The 21,491-nt window shown below is 35.0% G+C and overlaps 1 protein-coding gene across 26 annotated transcripts in view; it reads left to right on the plus strand.

Annotated features, from left to right (window-relative positions):
• CLASP2 (cytoplasmic linker associated protein 2) overlaps positions 1-21,491 on the plus strand; it is a 176,587-nt gene that overhangs the window by 11,990 nt on the left and 143,106 nt on the right. For all 26 annotated transcript variants that reach the window (XM_041733812.1, XM_041733817.1, XM_041733813.1 and 23 more), the window contains exons 2-6: positions 2,606-2,684; positions 9,438-9,541; positions 11,359-11,450; positions 12,617-12,692; positions 14,462-14,559. In XM_041733812.1, the coding sequence (XP_041589746.1) occupies positions 2,606-2,684; positions 9,438-9,541; positions 11,359-11,450; positions 12,617-12,692; positions 14,462-14,559 (449 nt within the window). The remainder of the gene's footprint in view (positions 1-2,605; positions 2,685-9,437; positions 9,542-11,358; positions 11,451-12,616; positions 12,693-14,461; positions 14,560-21,491) is intronic.

A 21,491-nucleotide genomic window follows, 5' to 3' on the forward strand; every position in this document is an offset into this window, starting at 1 on the left:
AAACATTTCTAATTATATCTATTTGTAGTACATATACGCATATTTCCAACTTGCTTTTTAAACTTAACAGAATGAAGGTGCACCTAGTGGCTCAGTTGGTTAAGCATCTAACTCTTGATTTCGGCTCAGGTCCATGCTCTCAGGGTTGTGAGATTGAGAATTGTGTCAGGCTCCACACTTAATGGGGAGTCTCTTGAGAGTCTCTCCTCTTCCCCTCCCCCTGCTCTCTTGCTCTCTCTCTAAAATAAATAAAATCTTAAAACAATATCATGGAGGTTATTGCATAGCAGAATTAGAGTAGTCCTCATTTTTATTTTTAAAGTGTCACAGTACCCTATAGCATGGATGCACCATAATTTATTGAATCTGTCTCATATTGGTGAATGACAGTTTCTGGTCTCTCACATTGAATAATATTCACATGTTCTTTAATAATTTTGCTAGTATATCTTAGGGATAGATTTCTAAGTGAGATCTTACCTAGTATGCGTATTTTTCCTGCTGATTTGAGTTACTGCTTTTATCATCTGTAAAGTCTGTTAAGTCTGTGATTCTATTTATAGGTTTTCAATTATGTTTTAACAGCTTTATTGAGGGGCGCCTGGGTGGCTCAGTGGTTGAGTATATGCCTTTGCCTCAGGGCATGAGCTGGGGTTCTGGGATCAAGTCCTGCATCCGGCACCCCACAGGGAGTCTGCTTCTCCCTCTGCCTGTGTCTCTGTCTCTCTCTGTGTGTCGCTCATGAATAAATAAATAAAATCTTAAAAAAAAAAAACCCAGCTTTATTGATGTAATTTACATACTCTACAATTTATTCATTTGAAGTGTACAGTTCATTAACCTTTTAGTACATTTACAAATGTATACAGCCATCAGCACAGTTAATTTTAGAATATTTTCATCACCTCAAGAGGATCCCTGTACCCTTTCACTGATACCACTTGATCCCCCTACACACACACACACACACACACACACACACACACACAGTTCTAAGCAACCACTAATCTACTTTCTATTACTATAGGTTTGTCTATTCTGGACATTTCTTAGTTGTTTAATTATATAACATCTGGCCACTTGTGACTCTTTTTTCACTTAAAATGTTTTCAAGGTTCATTCATGTGGTAGCATGTACCAGTCCTATTTATGACCACATTTTTTATTGAGTGAGTATACCACATTTTCTTTATCCATCAGTTGAGGAATATGTGGGCTTTTGTACCTTTTAGCTATTGTGAATAATGCTGTAATGAGCATTGGCATACAGGTATCTGTTTGTATCCTGCTTTAATTCCTTTGAATATATACCTAGGAGTGGAATTAATTGTTGGGCACTCAGTGTTTTTTTAACACCTTTCACTTTAGACCTTCCCTTTTTTCCTGTACTTTATAGATGTTTTTTTTCCATGTTCTCTTCTCCAGTGGTAAACTGTTCCTTTTCTGTTCTTGCCAGCCTACTTGTGGGAAGTGGGAGTGTTCTCTGTTTTTCTGGTCCAGCTTCAGTCTTAGGAGCCCTTTGTTCCTAAGTCTTGGGGATGAGACTTTATCAGAGATCCTGCCTCTTCTCAACTGTAGACCTCTAAATCACCTGAGCCCAGGATGATTTTCTGCTTCTCTCTCTGAAGTAGAGAAATTTTTTTCTTTTCTCTTTGCTCAGCAGCAGTGAGTTTTTACCTGTGTCCTGGAGTGACAGTATTTGTCTTACAATAGCTTCATGCCTTTGTTCCTTACAAGACAAGGGTATGGGAAAGGAAAGGTTTGTGCCTTTCCTAAAGAGGCAGCTGTTGCCTTCCTCCGAGACCTGTACAACCAAGAGATAATTTTCCAATCATGAGTGTCGAGGTTTGTGAGAAAGCCGGTAAATGGATGTCTCTCCTTTTGTATCTGTGGCTACTAGGGATTACATACTTTGATGCTAGCCTACATTCAGCTATTAACAATGAGTTAAATAAAGTTGAACTCTTTTTAATTTTTTTTAAAGTTGAACTCTTAACTTGCTTGTATCACAGCTTTATTTTCCTTCTGTCCTCTACCACATGTGTCATATTGCTTATGTCCCATCTCTCCTTTGGAGCATCTATCTTTCCTTAAATTTCAGGCTAGTTGATTATCCTATAACTTTGGGGTTTTGATGAATTCAAGAATAGATAACGATTCTATAGATTATTTGGCTTTTTCTTGTTAACTGTGGGAGTGGTATTTTTTTTTCCAGTGTCTCTATCCTGGACAAAAGCTGGGATTCCTCTGTAATTAAAGGCGCTCTGATTTTTAACTTTCATTTAGGAAACATTTCAACATTATAGGAAAGTTGTGTGTATGGTCAGTGTGAACTTCTTTGTACCCTTCACCTAATTTACCAGTTACTAACATTCTGTCAAATACACTTTATCTTCCTGCATATTTATACATTATTATTATTATTGAACCATTTGAGAATAGGGTGCCCTAACCTCATGACTGTTTACCCCTGGATACTTCAATCTCCTTGTTTTTTTTAAAAAAACTTGGTAATATATGAAGATCTTTATATGTCAGTGATTGTAATTAATATGAAAGAATGCATTGATAGTTTGTATTCATTAAAATTTCTTTCTATCTGTAGGTATCATTAATGGGATTGGAAATTTTAAGTGCCTTTGTGGACAGATTATCAACACGATTTAAGTCCTATGTAGTAATGGGTAAGTTAACTTTATTTAAAAGTCATTGTAGATTTTGATGTACTGCCTTTCTTTCTCCTGGTTTTTAATGGAAGGGGTTCTCTGTGAATGCAAAAATGTAATTTTGTACAACCCAGAGACCCACTTAGCATTTTAGTTTGCCTAGACATAAAAGATTTTAAGCCTAAAGAAATACTTCCTTTGAAACAAAAAAAGGCAAAAAACACACAATATACTGTTAATAGATTTTTACTTCATATTTAAAAATGTTTTACTGTAACGTTTACTTTTTTGTAACATTAAAAACTTACACAGCATCACTTTTTTCTTTTTATTTTTTTTCTTTTCAAATTTTTATTTAAATACTAGTTAACATACTAATCAACATAGTTGATTAATACAACTAATCAATATTAGTTGTAGGAATAGAATTCAGTGATTCATCACTTACATAGAACACCCAGTGCTCATCATAACAAGTGCCCTCCTTAATTCCCTTCACTCATCTAGCACCCCACCCCCCACCTTCTTCCCAACATCAGCCCTTAGTTTTTTCTCTGTCATTAAGAGTTTCTTCTGGTTTTATTTCCCTTTTTCTCTTTTTCCCCTCCTTCTCATATGTTTATCTGTTTTATTTCTTAAATTCCACATATGAGTGAAATCATATGGTATTTGTCTTTCTCTGACTTACTTCACTTAGCATAATACACTCTAGCTCTATCCTCATCATTGTAAGATTGGTAAGATTTCATTCTTTTTGATGGCTGAGTAATATTCCATTGTGTATATATACCACATCTTTATCCATTCATCAGCTGATGGACATTTGGGCTCTTGCCATAGTTTGGCTATTGTGATAATGCTGCTATAAAAATTGGGGTGCATGTACCCTTTCAAATCTGTATTTTTCTGTCCTTTGGGTAAATGCCTAGTAGTGTAATTGCTAGATCATAGAGTATTTCTGTTTCTAACTCTGAGGAATCTTCATACTTTTTTCCAGAGTGGCCACACCAGTTTTCATTCCTTTAGCACCACTTTTTAGACTGTGTGGTAAAGGACCACCAGTTCTTTTTTTGCTAGTCTGTTGCAGATGATATTTTGTAAAATATAATAAAAATAAATTACAGCAAAGTGAAAGGAAAAAATATAAGGCGCAATTTTTTATCATTAGATCCAATAAAAAAATTATTTTGGTCAGATTGGTCAGATTGTTTTTTAAAATTTTACTTTATAACACTCTCATTTCTTTCTTTCTTTCTTTCTTTCTTTCTTTCTTTCTTTCTTTCTTTCTTTCTTTCTTTTTTTTTTTTTTTTTTACCATAAATAATTTATAGGCTGGTCCTGGGCTGCCAGCCATATTTAGAGGTACACTTAACAATAGTGTGTTTGCAATACAGTACAGTGTACTAGTACAATGTTTTTCTTTGTGTAGTAGTTAGGATTACAGCATTTGGCTTTGACCTATTTTGTAAACCTGAGTGACCTTCATGTATCTTTTAGAGTGCTTTGATGAATAGATTAGGATCCTATTTAAGGGAAACCTCAGATGTATGTGATTTTCTTTTATTGATTAAGTTAATGCTTAAGAATGCCTCACACTTATTTTCAAATTATCTTTGGTTAGCTTTTTTTTCATGTTTGGTATGTCCCCAAATTCTGCTGATTGCTTTTATTTATTTATTTATTTATTTATTTTTTAATTTCTTTTATTTTTATTGTTTATCCTTTTAGCAGAAGCATCTTAGTGAGTTTTCCTTTATTATTCTCATTTTATTTTATTTTATTTTATTTTATTTTTATTATTCTCTTTTTAATCAGTACCTGGTTCCAATTCATTCTTTGTATGAATATCTTCTGGAAAGGTGATTTTTTTACTCTATCAGTCTTCTGCTTAAAATCCTATGATGTTAAAAACTACACTCTGCAAACGTGTTTTACTTATGTATTTTCTTAAAATTTTTTGAATGATTGCTTATAATTAGAACGTTTTACATAAAAATTCATGTTTATGACTTGTCTTGAACAATTGGTCAATGTGGCAACCCTGATTTTCCACTCCCACAGGTACTTATTGGGTGGAGTTTTGCGATAGCTTCCCTTTGAATGGGTCATGAGCTTTCTGATTCATAAGTCCCTCCTATCTTCTCTTGTGTCCTCATAACTGAGAATACTGCAAGCTTGGAATACTGCCATTTTTAGAGCTGGTTCTTTTTTGGCATTTTCTGTATGTCCCTGACTATTGGCATTTATTTTTGTGACCCTTGCCCTGTAGTAGTTCCCTAATATTAGTTGTGACAGATAGTATTTTAGACTTGACAGTAATTCTAGGTATTATGTATCTTAATTTTTGAACACAAGGAGGGCCGGATGGGGGTTGATGCACCGACTGCTTGTAATGAGGCAGTAGGAGTATTGGGACAAGAATCCTAGTTTGTTGCCTCCTAGGACTGTCCTCTTTTCAGAACTTTTTTGCTGTCCTTTGGTGTTCTAGTTTTCTCACCATGTTTGTCCCCTCTGCATCATAGTAGCCTTATTTATCAGTGATCTTTAGCAAATACTCTTCTCCACTTTAGCTAATCAGAAACTTGCTTGCTCTTGTTAGTTCTGGCTTAATTTGTTCATGCTGCTGTGCTGTTGTTTCTTCTTGAAATCCTTTCCTCTTGGGTTACCTGGGTGGTATAGTCAGGTAAGTGTCCGATTCTTGGTTTCATCTTGGTTTCGGCTTGGGATCTCAGGACCCTGAGATCAAGCCCCAAATCAGGTTCTGCATGGAGTCTGCTTGGGACACTCTGCCCCTCCCCGCTTTCTCTCTCTCAAATATGTAAATAAATGTAAAAAAAAAAAATCTCCTTTTTTCTATCATTCTTTCTCTTTAAAAGATTTACTTCAAATTTCAGTATCTGGGAGCTTTTCAGATTAACCTCACCCTACATTGAATTTTTCTTTACACCATAATTCTTATACCCTTAAATACTTAATAAATTACATTAAGTTGCTCTTGTTGGTAGGTATTCCCTGTGTGTTCTCTCATAGGCTTATATGTGTAGTTTTTTTGTCTTCTAATCTCCTACTCTTACATGATTACTTCTGTGCATTAATGTTAGCCAACATCATTTTCACTTTGAACCCTAGGTGTTCATTATTTTTCTTGATGAAACTTGGACTTGTTATCAGTTGAGAGTCAGTGTGGTATAATAGGAACATTTCAGCACTAGTTTTCTACTATATATTGCCTACTTGTTATCCTCTCACATATATGAGAGATTATCCTTTTACCATTTCTAATTTATATGATAGTTCCATAAGTAGGCAGTATATCTGTGTACTCTTAAGGAAGTACAGTACTAGAGTTGACTTTCTTGTTTTACTCTGTCTTAGAACTTAGCCAGACCACTTTAGGAGCCTTTCTGTAAAAGGAAGGAATTGAAATAAATTATGTGCATAAGGTTTTTGTTTTTGTTTTTAAATAATATAATCCTAGATATATGTAACTTGATGTGCATGACATTTTCTTTTGGTGCACTTAGGTCATCATAGATATATTTACCTTTTTACATTAAAAGTGAAGAGATGTTTCAGAAAAATTGAGATTCAATTTTAGTTGTAGATGAAGTGCCATAAAGAATATGGGCTCTTTTGATGTAGTTCTTTAATATAAAATATTCAAATTTTCTTTGTGACCACATGTACGCAAAAATAAGCTTTTCAAACAAAAAAAATATGCACAATTTACATTTAACACTGATCACCAACCCTGGTTTTATGATAACTGAATTCAGTAAAGGATCTCATATTTTATAAATTTTTTTTTTTTTTTTTAATTTATGTTAGTCACACACACAGAGAGAGAGAGGCAGAGACACAGGCAGAGGGAGAAGCAGGCTCCATGCACGGGAGCCCGACGTGGGACTCGATCGTGGGTCTCCAGGATCGCGCCCTGGGCCAAAGGCAGGCGCCAAACTGCTGTGCCACCCAGGGATCCCCATATTTTATAAATTTTAAGCAGGTACTTTTAATCGAAAATGGAATTACAGAAAGAATATTAGAATAGTTGGACTACCTGGTTATCAGTTTTGCATCTTGTAAAATGGTATGCATCTCATGTACTGAGAGAATAAAACATACCAGCTGTTCTTTACCTTCTTTGGTGTTTCCTGTTCAAATTGCAGTCTGATCTATTCATCTGTTTAACAAGTTTTTACCATCTATAGGGTAAAAAGCTCTGTTTTGGATTCCCATAATTATCTTTTGAATATTCATCATGTTGAATGGTAAAATTCAGTGGTCATTATATTATATACAGATCTTTAGGACTTAAACTGTTGACTCTTCCAAAGCTTATGGGCTTAACTCAAGTCTTTTTTACCAGTTTTACTTCATCCTCTCACTAGCCATGTGAGGTATAGGCCTGTATCCGTCCTTATCTTATGGACAAGGAAAGTTTGAAATGCAGAGAAATTTACTGTTTTGCATAATTAATAACTGGTAGAGCTAGGAATAAAATCTTACTCTGCTTGACACCAAGAGAGTATGTGTTAAAAAGGAATTCTAATGCAAAAAATTCACGAATTTTTTTGTTTAATAACTAATAAAAAGTTTATGTAGTGTGAAACTTTTTGTTTATTTTTTATAAAATTTAAGTTTTTCACATTGAAGTGAGCCCTTGTTTGGGCTAACATTTTAATTTTCTATTTGGAGTTAAATTCCTCCTCTCAGGAATGAAGTGGCTATTTTTTTTCATACTACTGTTGTGTGATTATTAAAAAACATACACAGAGAGAACACCTCAGTTACAAGTAAGTAGAAATAGTTATGACTGGGACCTAATTGTGTGGATTATTTAAATCCTGGTTTCAGCTTGCTCTATGTGTGATTTTGGGCAAAGCATTTAATCCCTTTGGGTCTTCTCTATCAAATGGGCCTAGTCTATTTCATAGAATTGTTACGAAGATGACATGAGATAATTCCAAGCTTAGTACATAATAGTATTTTAACATTATTAAGTATTTATTACTATCGTCTGCCTCTCAGAAGCTATCAGAACCAGAGTCCCACAATAGCCAATCCTACAGATGTCAATGATTTTCTCTGATGTTAATAATACATCTAAGCAAGATGAGAAGTGTTTATATTAATCCAACTGATAGGTACTTCAGTTGCTTCATGATTAGGCTTATGATTTTATAACAAGGACTCTTTTCTTACACAGTCATTTCATTGATTAAACTTAGGTTTTTGGATATCATTCCATCTGGTATAGTGGGCTTCTCACTCTAGTTGAATTTCCTTCCAAAAATAATTAATTTCTTTTTTCCTTAAGTGTTGTTGTTTATTATTATTACATTAGTCTTGTTGTTGTATTGTAGACGTTATATTGTAGAACATATTTGCATCAAATTATATACACATTTAATTATAATTGTTTATAAATAAATGAGAGAAAATCCCTTTCTCTCTCATTTCTTCTTCCCTTTTTTAAAAGAGGCCTCAGGGGATCCCTGGGTGGCGCAGCGGTTTGGTGCCTGCCTTTGGCCCAGGGCGTGATCCTGGAGACCCGGGATCGAATCCCACGTCGGGCTCCCCGTGCATGGAGCCTGCTTCTCCCTCTGCCTGTGTCTCTGCCTCTCTCTCTCTCTTCCTGTGTGACTATCATAAATAAATAAATAAAAATTATTAAAAAAATAAAATAAAATAAAAGAGGCCTCAGCCTTCATTGCCTCAGGGAAAGGAAGGCCATAGCTATCTGTCAAAAGAGAAACTAAAGTTAATTTCTTTGCCTTTGAATATGCAGGATGATGGTAGGGATGATGGAGGTGGTAGGTGACACACAGAGAGAGCGCTTACTCAGTGCCCTTCACTCTTAATTGTTTAAATTTATTCTCTTTTAAATTTTCAGTCATCTTCTGAGGTGAGTACTGCTACAAACATTTATGGGTTGAGGATGTAAAGACAAAAGCCGATCAGATATTGTTGCCATGTGCCTTTTAACACCACACAAGGAGCAATGGTAATTCAAGGGATTGCAGAAAGACAATTTTGACTGTGAGGTATTTTTGCCCTGTGAGTGGACTTTAGAACCTGTTACCCTCTAAGTTCTAGCTACTCCCTCCCTTTCCCTTCACGCTGCCTCTCAATAGATGTGATTTCTTTTTGGTGCTTTATTGATATATAGTTTCAGAAACCTTTTTTGTGAAAACTCTTCAAGAATGGACATTCACCTGCCTTTCCCACCTCCTTTCATGAAATGGTGCCACAGTCTTAGACATAGAAAAACCTCTATCCCAGGGGCCGAGGCTTTTATTTTTGTCAGTTGAGTAATATGTCATACATACATAAGAGTGTATATCAAACATGTAATTGTAAACTAACACCTGCTTGTGCCCAGCCCAGGCAATTAGAACTCTGTCATCTTAGATACTGCCTCTGCATTCCTGATGACACCTCCCTCCCTCTACCAGAGATAACCACTGACATGACCTTTTAGATAACCATTCCCTTGCTGGTGTGTAGAGCTTGACTAGCCATACACATCTCTAAATAGGATAATATTTAGTCTTGCCTGTTTTTTGAACATTTATCATAAGTGGATATCATGTAGTATATGTGCTTTTGAAACTTCCTTCTCCTTTACTTTTGATTAGACTTACAAGTAAAATAATTTGCTTACCCCTTAACTTTTCATTTATGGAAACAAGGTGTTTATAATTTTGTAAAATATAGCTTATAATGGAGGTAAATTATAAATATTTACTCTTTTTTTCTGCCTTTTTCTAGTTATTGTAGCTTTAATAGACAGAATGGGAGATGCCAAAGACAAAGTTCGAGATGAAGCTCAGACTCTGATATTGAAGTTAATGGATCAAGTAGCACCACCTATGGTAGGCCTTCATTTTCAAATTTAGATTTTGCTAATCAATGATGAGATATACGTAAAGACAGCTGGTAATCACAGCAAGTCATTGAAGCTCCAAGGGACATGAAAGCTGAAATTTTAAACGGTGAATTGTTGTTAATTGTTTAAAGGATTTAAAATTTAAGATAAAATGTTAATATTTAACTTTTTGGGTTTTTTTGCTTTTCTTTTTCCTATTTTCTACTCTTTGACATCTTTTACAAAGCTAACTCAGAGATTCTCTTGGACACTATGGTGATTATATTATTTTTCAGGATTTTCTATTTTTCCTACCTACAGATAATATAGTATTTAGAGAGAAAGCTCATTTTGAGAGCTACTGAATGTTATATTAATTTGTGCAACTTTTACAGCAACAAGAAGAAATTTTTTTTATTTGAACAAGTGGTTGCTAATTGTATAAGGCATATATTCTATGACACTGACTTGTGTTTTATGAATATAGTAGGAAAAATTAGCCCTTATGGAGATATTTTGAAAGGAGAGCAAAAGGGGCCCCTGGGTGACTCAGTCGATTAAGCATCTAATTCTTGATCTCAGGGTTGTGAGTTTAAGCTCTGTGCTGGGGTGGGTGCAGAGCCTACTTAAAATTAAAAAAAAAGGTGCGACAATAAATTGACACGTAAACAAAGATTTAAAGAGTATCTCATGTTAAATAGAAAAAAAATCAGAATTTACAGTATATACAGTGATATTATGGTCATTACCTAAAATACATTTTTAAAATTATAATACATACTACATATGCTTTGAAAAAATTCAGAGTTTTAAATTGTAAAAATAAACTGTTTGCCCAGATATTTTATACCTTGAAAGAAGTCCTTGTTAATAATTTGGTGGGTATCCTATAACACTTGTTTGATGGTTAAATTGTAACTCATTTTTGATGTGCTATTATAAACAGTTCCATAGGAACATCCTTATACATGTGTCTTTGGACATAAATATAAGTATTTATATAGAATAGTGCTCCAGAGATGTTATTCCTGCATCAGGTTATTCACATTTAAGATTTACTGAGTAAACTTCCAAGTTACCTTCCAGAATATTTGGCAGAAAAAGAAATATTAGTAGAACTGAATAAAGAGTCCAGGAAGAGGTGTGTGTGTGTGCACATGAATTTAATAAATGCTAAGGATGATGTTTTTATATGGGGAGAAAGGATTGAGACAATTGGCTATGTGTTTAGAAGAATAACATTGGATTCCTTCCTGCCCCAAGTTCTTATAATTACTGTGAATTATCTGTATAGATATGTATACTTTTTATGAAAGAGAATTATAGTAGGGAGCAATAAGATGACTTTTACCAAATAATGTTTTTGTACTTGGTTAACAGGCTAAAGCAAGAAAAGCGTGAATTATAAAATGTTGAAAAAGCCTGTTCCATGTGACAGTGTGGAGTAGTTGCTAGGCAACATTGGACCTTTCAAATACTTACTGGGCTACTGGGCTTATAATGGTAGCATTGTTGTTGGGAGGTTTCTAAAGCTTAGAAAGAATTCTATGTCCATGGAAATTCTAAGGTTTTTAGAATTGGACATGGTTTTTCTGAGAATAATTGATTCTAAAGTGAACGATAACTAAATAAAAACTAAAAATGTGATTAAGACACTTGAATGAGAGCAACATTAGTACAAATTTGGCTTAGAAAAGCTTATAGAGAAATAAAGTCTGATGGGAAAATTCAGTTATCATTAAGGTTGGTGATAAGGTTGGGAATTAAAAAAAGTTATAACATGAGTAATTTAATTTTGTGTTATATTTCTTTTCTTTGGAATAGTACATTTGGGAACAGTTGGCTTCTGGTTTTAAGCACAAGAATTTTCGATCTCGAGAAGGCGTGTGTCTGTGTCTTATTGAAACCTTAAACATGTAAGTTTTATGATTATTGAAAATAGCCATCTTGTTTTTCATTTTTCTGAAAGGGAAAGCAATACTCATTTCGTAAAGCTTGAAGAAAACTATGGAAATAACATTTTGAGTAGTTATGAATTGATCTCTGGTATGAGAGTTTTTATTTGATTTGATGTCTTTAGCTGTTAATTTTTTATGTGTATATTAATTTTAAATTACTAGTGATAAATGTTTCTTTTTCTTGAGTCAGTTGATAATTTCTACCCAAAATAGATGGTCATATAAGATACATTGACATAACTTAGGATATACTTCTATTCTGGGCCCAGTTTGGAATTGTTTTTAGTTAACTCGGTGGTATTTCAGATATTGTAGCCATTTCCCCCAACCCATGTTTTCTAGACCACTGTGGGTAGACTGTTCTATAAATCATAGACTGAACAAGACTCTTCCAGATAACTAGCCAGTGAATCAGGTAGCAGTATGCAGAGCTCTGACAGCATAGAGCCACAGAGCTCAGAATTCCAGTCTGAAGAAGTTGTAAACTGGTGCTTTTTTTTCTCTTTCTGGATTTTTTGGTCAAGTTCTATGCAACAAGATAGGTGATATATAGTAGCTTTCAACTTTTCCTTTAGTGTTACTTCCTTTTTTCTAACTATACCTTCATTTATTTTCTTTTACTCCTCTATGATCCTTTCTGCCATCTAGAGCTTGTAAGTGCATTCAGTTCTGCACAATTTTCATGGTTTTTGGCTCTCCTGTCATTTGCTTTCAACCCATGACCTCATCAAAATATTAATAAGCATAAATAAAGGTTTTATTGGAATGCAAATTTATTTGAGACCCAGTGTCTAAAAAAATCACTCTTAAAGCAAAAGCTCCAATTTTTATGAGTGATCATAGGTTGCTAGGTTCAAGAGTGTCATTGGTTGAACATTTTGTTCTGTTGGATCATGTGTTGACAGTTTTCATTGTCAGTCATGATTTTTCAAGTTTGCATATGTCACATTGTTTAGAATTAGTTTTTGCTTGTGTCTCATGTCCTTCATGTTTTAGTGATGTGTACCCATGCTTTCCACCATATTTGTCTTATTGATACAGACAAGAAGAAAGTATAAGGATATTTTGTTTACTGTTGGATTAAAACCAAATTCTCTTTTATTTCTGTTTCAAATTACATTTAGTTTTGGGACTCAGCCACTAGCCCTCAGCAAGTTGGTACCACATTTGTGTATCCTATTTGAAGATTCCAACAGTAAGGTAAAATTTTACTTACATTCAAGCATTGACTAATTTTTTTGGCTACCTCTTCTTTTCTAGTGCCCTTATTACTTCATTTAAAAAAAAAGGAGGGTGGAGGGAGGGAGGGTAGTGAAGTCAAGATTTCACCTCATTTTTTTCTTTTAAAATCCACCAAAGTTACTCTCTAAGAACACTTTAATATTCACATGAGTTGCCTAAGTTTGTCACTCGTTTGGCTAATATTAAGGATATATGGAACTAAAAGGATAGTTTTTGTGTTTGAAAGATTGAATGAGGGATCCCTGGGTGGCGCAGCGGTTTGGCGCCTGCCTTTGGTCCAGGGCGCGATCCTGGAGACCCGGGATCGAATCCCACATCGGGCTCCCGGTGCATGGAGCCTGCTTCTCTGCCTCTCTGCCTGTGTCTCTGCCTCTCTCTCTCTCTCTCTCTGTGACTATCATAAATAAATAAGTAAATAAATTTAAAAAAATTTAAAAAAAAAAAAGAAAGATTGAATGACAAAGAGCCTGGATTCCTTTCTATAGTCTTCCTACATGTTAATTGTGAGGACAGATTGTCAGCCTACATTCCTGAATGTAGTGCATAACAACTACTTTTTGCAATAGTCATAACCCTAATTAACAGAGGGTATTTGTACCAGTGGTGTATTACTTGTTAGAAATTTCTTTACCTGAGCCATGTATGCTATAGGCATAATACAGGGGTATATTCTAGGTCTTGTCCATCCTGTTGAAGTTGAATCTTGACTATAACCTTTTTCGCATAACTTGGGCATTTGGAATAACCCTGGATAGTTTTCCTTACTATTAGGCCCTAGCTCTGCCTCTGGAGTTTGAAGAGAGTTCTACTATCTCTTTATCTGCTCTTTGACAATGAGCTGTGCAAGGAAACTAGAGCTGTCTTCCAAATTCTTGTCTTGAGTCCACATTTTTTTTAAATTGTGGTAAAATATACACAACATAAAATTTATCATTCCAGTTATATTTTTAGTGTACAATTCATTTACATTAAGTACATTCACACTGTTGTACAACCATCACCACCATCCATCTCCAGAACTTTTTCATCTTCCCAGCCTCCATACCCATTAAACAATAACTCTCCAATATTCCCAACTCCCAGCTCCTGGCCACCACATTTTATTTTCTTTCTATATGATTGTACTACTCTAGGTATTTCATGAAAGTGGAACCATACAATTTGTCCTTTTGTATCTGGCATATTTAACATAGCATAATGTCTTCAAGGTTTGTCTGTGTTATAGCACGTTAGAATTTCCTCCCTTTTTAAGGCTGAATAATATTCCATTGTATGTGTGTATACCACATTTTGTTCATACATTCATCCATTGGTGGAGATTTGGGTTTGTTTCACCTTTTGGCTATTGTGAATAATGATCCTGTGAACACTGGTGTTGAGTTCAGACCATATTCTTGAAGGACAGTTTTATTTCAGGAAAGTATATTAACCACAATAATGATTTGTATTCATACAGTTATTGGCAATTCTTTAAGCAGTCTTAATACAAAAAGAAGATTTTTAAAAAGCCACATTGGTAACTTTTATGTATGTGTTTCTTAGATTTTTACAAAGGTTCCCTAGAGTTTTCATAGCAAGTCCTCTTCGTTTTTGTTAATGACCTGCCAGAATCTCTCAGGAGTTTTAGAGACATTAAAACCAACTGAGAACTTCAAGTTATAATGATGCCTTGAGGTGAAGTATTTGATTATGTCTCATCTAAGTTTAAGCTCTGAATTCTTTGGCAGGTGAGAGATGCTGCAGTATTGGCTATGGTGGAGATTTATAGACATGTGGGAGAGAGAGTGAGGGTGGATCTGTTTAAGAGAGGAATTCCTCCTGCTAGGTAAGTCATGCTAAATTTGTTTTTCTTTGATGCTGATTTTAAGAGTTTTAATTTCATATGTTTATTTTCAATAGGTTCAATTTTCTGAAATGTTTTGAAATTCACAGAATACAAAAAGATATATAGGTTATCACTGTTTAAAAAGTTCTTTATATCCTGTAATTTTTTTGGACATTGTTTGGTTATTTACTCATATATTATTTAATATTTAATTAAATACCATTCAGTAAACTGTCTTTTGATACCAGGCACTAATAATTATTTGAAAGATGCTTGAACAAGAATTTGGTAAAAATATTAATCTATTCATTACGTAAATATTTTTTGAGTGCCTCTTGTTGAAAGGTATCACACAAACTGGATGACAGAAAGCTGTATAAGAATTAGTCACTAGTCTTAAAACCTAGTCAAATAAGGGATCCCTGGGTGGCGCAGCGGTTTAGCGCCGGCCTTTGGCCCAGGGCGTGATCCTGGAGACCCGGGATCGAATCCCACATCGGGCTCCCGGTGCATAGAGCCTGCTTCTCCCTCTGCCTGTGTCTCTGCCTCTCTCTCTCTCTCTGTGTGTGACTATCATAAATAAATAAAAATTTAAAAAAAAATCTAGTCAAATAAAAAGAAAATTCAAAATATCTGAGTACAATAGCTTTGGTCAGATCAGTAAAAATCCTATTGATGGGCTTCTCATATATCAGAACATTTTTTTCCAAAGATACTTTTTTTTCTTTAGTACTTCTCAGAGTTACTATTTTTATTAAATATTATTCCAATTAAATTTTTTGTAATCAAATTTTAGTTCCTGTTTTAAGGGGGGCTTGAAAAGATTTTTTAAAACTTTCCATTATGGAGAATTTCTAACATCTACTGATGTAGACAATAGTATAATGAACTTTCATGTGCCCGTTAACCAGCTTCAATAATTAACAACTCGTGGCCAGTTTTGTATGTTATAGTCTTACCAACTTATTCCTATCCTGTATTATTTTGAAGCAAATCCCTATTCATAATATTTCATCTGTAATTCAGTACATTTCTAAATGAAAAAAAGTTGTTTTTTTTTTTAAATCGCAACTATAATACTATCATCACAACTTAAATCTTTTCGCAGATCTGTAAATCCAATATCCAGTCAGCATTCAAACTTCCAGTTGTTTCATAAACGTCATAAGTTTGTGTATATATTTTTAGGTTTGGTTGAATCAGGATCCAAATACAGTCCAACAATTAGTTGATATGTTCTTATAAGTCTTTTTGAATCTTTATATACCTCCAATGCTTTTTTTTCTTGTGTTTATTTGTTGAATAAGCCAGGTAGTTTATCTTGTAAAGTTTCCCATATTCTGAATATTGCTAATTCTTTTTCTGTGATATGGTTTAACATATCCTTCTGTCTTTATATCCTATAAATTGGTAGTTGGATCTGGAGGCTTGATTAGATTTTTGGTAGTAGGGGCAGGGTGTCAGGAGATGCAAGGCTACTTCAGAGGTAGTAGTATGTTCTGTTATGACTCATTATACCTGGCTGTCTCTCTTACCATGTAGTATTTTCCAATACCAATTATTTTTCAGTAATTGTCCATTAAATATACATTTTATTTACTTATTCATTCATTTTCTATTTCCGGGGCTAACAATTTCATTTGAGTAAATCCTACATCATCTTATATGAATGAAAGAAATGATGTTAGCATAATGTATTTATGTGTAAGAGTGTATATATGTACATATATATATTATATATTTTAAATGTTCTACTGAAATTATTTTTATTAAATAATTTTATAATTTTATGCAAGTATTAAATCCATACAGAAAAGTATGTAAATCATAAGTATGCAGCTGTGTAAATTTATCACAGTGAATACTCCCATGTGTCCACCACATAGGTAGCGAAGTTGAACATTAAAATCACCCACAAGCCTCCCTAAATCTTTCTTAATTCTTGAATTTTTAAATTTTATGTGAGTGGAATCATATAGTATGTGTTCTTTTGTGTCTGGTCTTTTTCAGTTAACATTATTATTATATTTTAAAGATTTATTTACTTATTTGAGAGACAGAGCAGGGGGAGGGACAGAGGGAGATGATCCTCAAGCAGTACCACCCCTCCCCCCACCCCCTTGTTGAGCTTGGAGCCCACCTCACCATAGGGCTCAATCCCATGACCCTGAGATCATGACCTGAGCCGAAACTGAGAGTTAGTTGCTCAACCAGTCGAGCCACCTGGGTGCCCCTTGTTGTTGTTGTTGTTGTTGTTGTTGTTTTAAGTCATTTAGGTTGTTGGGTTTTGCCATTTAGTTTTCCATTTTATGAATAAGTCCTACTTTATGAATCCATATTAATGATGGACTTGTGAGTTATTTTCAGTTTGTTGCTTTTTTTGTGAATAATGGTATTAAAAAATATTCTTGTTGGTGCACCCGGGTGGTTCAGTCTTTTGAGTGTCTGCCTTTGGCTCAGGTCGTGACCCCAAGTTCCTGGGATCAAGCCCTACATAGGCTTCCTGCTCAGTGGGGGGTAGGGGGGTGGGATTGGCTGGCTGCTTCTCCTCTTCCCTCTGCCCCTTTTCCTGACTCATTTTCTTTCTCTCTTTCAAATAAATAAATGAAACCTTAAAAAATAAATAAATAAGTAAATAAATAACATTCTTGTACCTGTCTTTTTGTGTACCTATGTATTCGTCTCCTGGAATGTATCTAAGGGTGGAATTGCTGGGCCATATGGTATGTTTACCTATAATTGATATTGACAAACAGTTTTCCAGAGTGATTGTACCCACTGATATTCTCACTGGCCCTGTTTGCAAGTTCTATTATTCTGCATTTTCATTGACATTTAGTATTTAGTCTTAACTTACTAATTTTAAGTTTCTGGTACATGTGTTATCATTATAGTGGTAATCTACATTTTTCTGATTACTAATAAGGAAGAGAACCATTTTGTGTATTTATCAGCCATTTGGGTATGTTCTTTTAAAGTGTCTTTTCAGATCTCCTGCCAATTTTTAAAAATTGGGTGGTCTGTCATTTAAAAATTGATTAGTAGGACTTTCTAAAATACATTCTAGATACAAGTCATTGTTAGCTATGCATATGTTTCAGATATCTTCTCCCCTTGTGACTTGCCTTTTTATTTTCTTGGTGATGTCTTTTAATGTACATAAGTTTTTAATTTTGATGTAGTTTTCAGTCATTTCCTTTATGATTAGAAATTTCTCTGCCCAGTTTAAGAAATCTTTGTGACATTCTCTGGGTAACTGTCTTGAAGTTTTATTCACATTTTGATTTACAGTCCACGTGATATTTTCTTTGAAAATGGTGTGAGATAGGGGTTCAGACACATTTTTTTTTTAAAAGATTTTATTTATTTATTCATGAGAGAGAGAGGCACAGACACAGGCAGAGGGAGAAGCAGGCTCCACGCAGGGAGCCTGATGTGGGCCTTGATCCTAGGTCTCCAGGATCACACCCTGGGCTGAATGAGGCGCTAAACTGCAGAGCCACCTGGGCTGCCCTAGACACATTTTTTTTTTTTCCCTTTGAGTAGCTATTTGACCAGCATCCCTTATTGAAAACATCTTTCTTCAGTGTTTCTTTTATTATAAATTAAGTGTCCATATATGTATTTAGGATTTTTGCACCTATGCTCAAAATAAGATTAGCCTATAATATTTCTTTCTTCTTAAGTTATGTTTTTTAAATAATTTTAGTTGTTAGGGGAAACTCCTTAACTGATTTTCCCCCCATCAGAATCAGTCTCCTAGGAACTTTATCATACATGGATAGCCTACACTTTTAATGTTCTTACTGAAATAAGCCAATGATTTATTAACCCTGTCCCTTCTTATGTATGGTTTCTCTGACCACTAAGTGGTGAGTCAGTTGGCAGATAAGGATTCTGAGACCAGAGCAGTGACGGGTAGTTGGTGAGAAGCTGAGGCTTTCTGACTCCTAGGCTACAGTTCTTTTCCTCCATGCTCTGGTTCTGTTCTTCTCCATGAGGCTTCTCTACCAGTTAGTAGGGAACGAGAGGGTACAGGGTGTGATAGCTTTGCTTATTCAAGCATACAAGTGTTTTCCATCCTTTTAGCATGTGACCTCATTATTTTGTAGGTAGTATTTTGAGTCTAAAACTTTCATAAGGTAAAATATGAATGAATTTTGGTTTACCCATTTCTTTAGATGATTGTTGCACTGTTTCCCTTTTTCCCTAACATTTATTCTCATAGCTTTATACGGGATATTGCATTTATTTGAAAACTATAATCTTTTATCATATAGTGGTTATGTTCTCACTTTAATTTTCTGAAGGGTATTTCTGCCTACTAAATGCTGCTCCCTTGGTGATTTCCAAATTTCCTGTTGGATATAGCCCTTTAGGGTAGAATTTCTGATTTTGTCCACCCTTATTTATATCAAGAACATTCTTTATTAAAATAGCTGAACTTAAGTATTATTTATAAAGCCATTGAGTCAAATAGTTTTAAAGTAATAATTAAGCATTTTTTTCCCTGGGGTACCTGGGTAGCTCAGTTAAGGACCTGTATGTTTTATTTGCCCACTTCACTCAGTTCCTTATCAGTTCTCTTCTCTCAGAGCTTTCTTTGCTCAGTTTCTTACTCTCATTTTGCTACTCTAATTCTTAATTTCATGCTTCTTTTTTTTTTTTTTTTTTTTATTTATGATAGTCACACAGAGAGAGGGAGAGAGAAAGAGGCAGAGACACAGGCAGAGGGAGAAGCAGGCTCCATGCACCGGGAGCCCAACGTGGGATTCGATCCTGGGTCTCCAGGATCGCGCCCTGGGCCAAAGGCAGGCGCCAAACTGCTGCGCCACCCAGGGATCCCAATTTCATGCTTCTTAACATCTTGTTCTGCAATTTTCCCCAGAGAGCTCTCCTGGATCCTCTCCTTTCTGTTTCTGGCCTGTGTGATCTTCATTCTGAGGTCCCACCTTCCAGTTCCAGTGTTCCTTCTCCCATTTCATCTTGTCCAGTCTTGTCCTGGGCAACTTGTCTGGTGTCTGCTCAACTCTCTGGAAGATACTACTCTGTAGGATGAAGCAACTTGTGTCTTTATTTATTTATTTATTTATTTATTTATTTATTTATTCATTCATTCATTCATTCTTTCTTTCATTCATTCATTCATTCATTTAACCTGTGTCTTTAAACTGAAGTATGTGCTTTCACATGTGTGAATATTTTTATTTGTTGAATTCAGCAGGGGTAGAAGGGGGAGGCTAAGGTTTAGAAATCACATTATGATGAGTTCCTAGGAGGAAAAAATGTATTTTTAAGACAAAAAAATATCTGCATCTTCAGTTTACAAGCAAGAAATGACAGGATATGGATCAAGGGCTAATAACTAAGGTTGTAGAAATGATGCTGTGAAAGAAACAAGGGTAAGACAGAGAATATCTGGCAATTAAAAACAAAATGACAGGGATCCCTGGGTGGCTTGGCATTTTGCGCGTGCCTTTGGCCCAGGGCGCGATCCTGGAGTCCTGGGATCGAGTCCCGTGTTGGGCTCCTGGCATGGAACCTGCTTCTCCCTCTGCCTGTGTCTCTGTCTCTCTCGCTCTCTATGTCTATCATAAATAAATAAAAATAAATCTTAAAAAAAAATGACAGTGGCCCTCTTCCCTTCTCCACATCTCTAAGTCATAACTTTAAGAATAAATCATAGCATAGGGGTGCCTGGGTGGCTCAGTTAGTTAATTTTTGCTCAGGTCCTGAGATTGAGCCCAATGTCAGGCTCTGCACTGAGTGTGGAACCTGCTTGAGATTCTCTCTCCCATTCCCTCTGCCCCTCCTTCCCCTCCTGTGCTCAGTGCTCTCTCTCTCTCAAATCCATCAGTCAATCAATCAATAATAGCATGATATATAGGAAAGTAAAGGCAAAGCAAACTAAAAACTACTGCTGTCAGCATGATCCCATTTTGATCTAAAGAAAATTTATATATAAATACAAACCATCAGAAAGCATACAGTTTAAAAAATTGGATGGTGGGATTGGGGTTTAGGTTTTTTCTTCTTCCTAATTATATTTCCTAGTTTTCTTTTATAATGACTATACGTTATTTTTGTAATAAGAAACACATTTTTTTTTTTTTGGTTTTAATGTATTCTGAATTTCTTTAATTGCTTAGGATCTTTTTCTAACAGTTAAGTTTTTTTTTTAATTCATTTTTTATTGGTGTTCAATCTGCCAACATACAGAATAACACCCAGTGCTCATCCCATCAAGTGCCCCTCTCAGTGCCGTTACCCAGTCACCCCCACCCCCCGCCCACTTCCCTTTCTTCCACCCCTTGTTCGTTTCCCAGAGTTAGGAGTCTCTCATGGTCTGTCTCCCTTTCTGATATTTCCCACTCATTTTTTCTCCTTTCCCCTTTATTCCCTTTCACTATTTTTTATATTCCCCAAATGAATGAGATCATATAATCTTTGTCCTTCTCCAATTGACTTATTTCACTCAGCATAATACCCTCCAGTTCCATCCACGTCGAAGCAAATTGGTGGGTATTTGTCGTTTCTAATGGCTGAGTAATATTCCATTATATACATAGACCACATCTTCTTTATCCATTCATCTTTCTATGGACACCGAGGCTCCTTCCACAGTTTGGCTATTGTGGACATTGCTGCTAGAAATATCGGGGTGCAGGTGTCCCGGCGAAGAAACACATTTTTAACTTAAAAAAAAAAATGATAGCAGAAATATAGAAAGTAATTCTGAATATAATCAGAAGCAGTAATTGAAAGTCAATTAGTAGAGAAAATATCAAATTATCAGTTATATCCTTCTCATTTAGTTTCTAGCATTTTATATTTCATTGTTTTTATGTTTTCCTTATGTTGCCTGATTTTATGTACTTTTTAAAGATGTCTTGGTGACTCAGTAGATTTATTATAAGATTGTAGCTAATGTA

Source organism: Vulpes lagopus, chromosome 19, assembly GCF_018345385.1.
Source record: "Vulpes lagopus strain Blue_001 chromosome 19, ASM1834538v1, whole genome shotgun sequence".
NCBI classification, from domain to species: Eukaryota; Metazoa; Chordata; class Mammalia; order Carnivora; family Canidae; genus Vulpes; species Vulpes lagopus.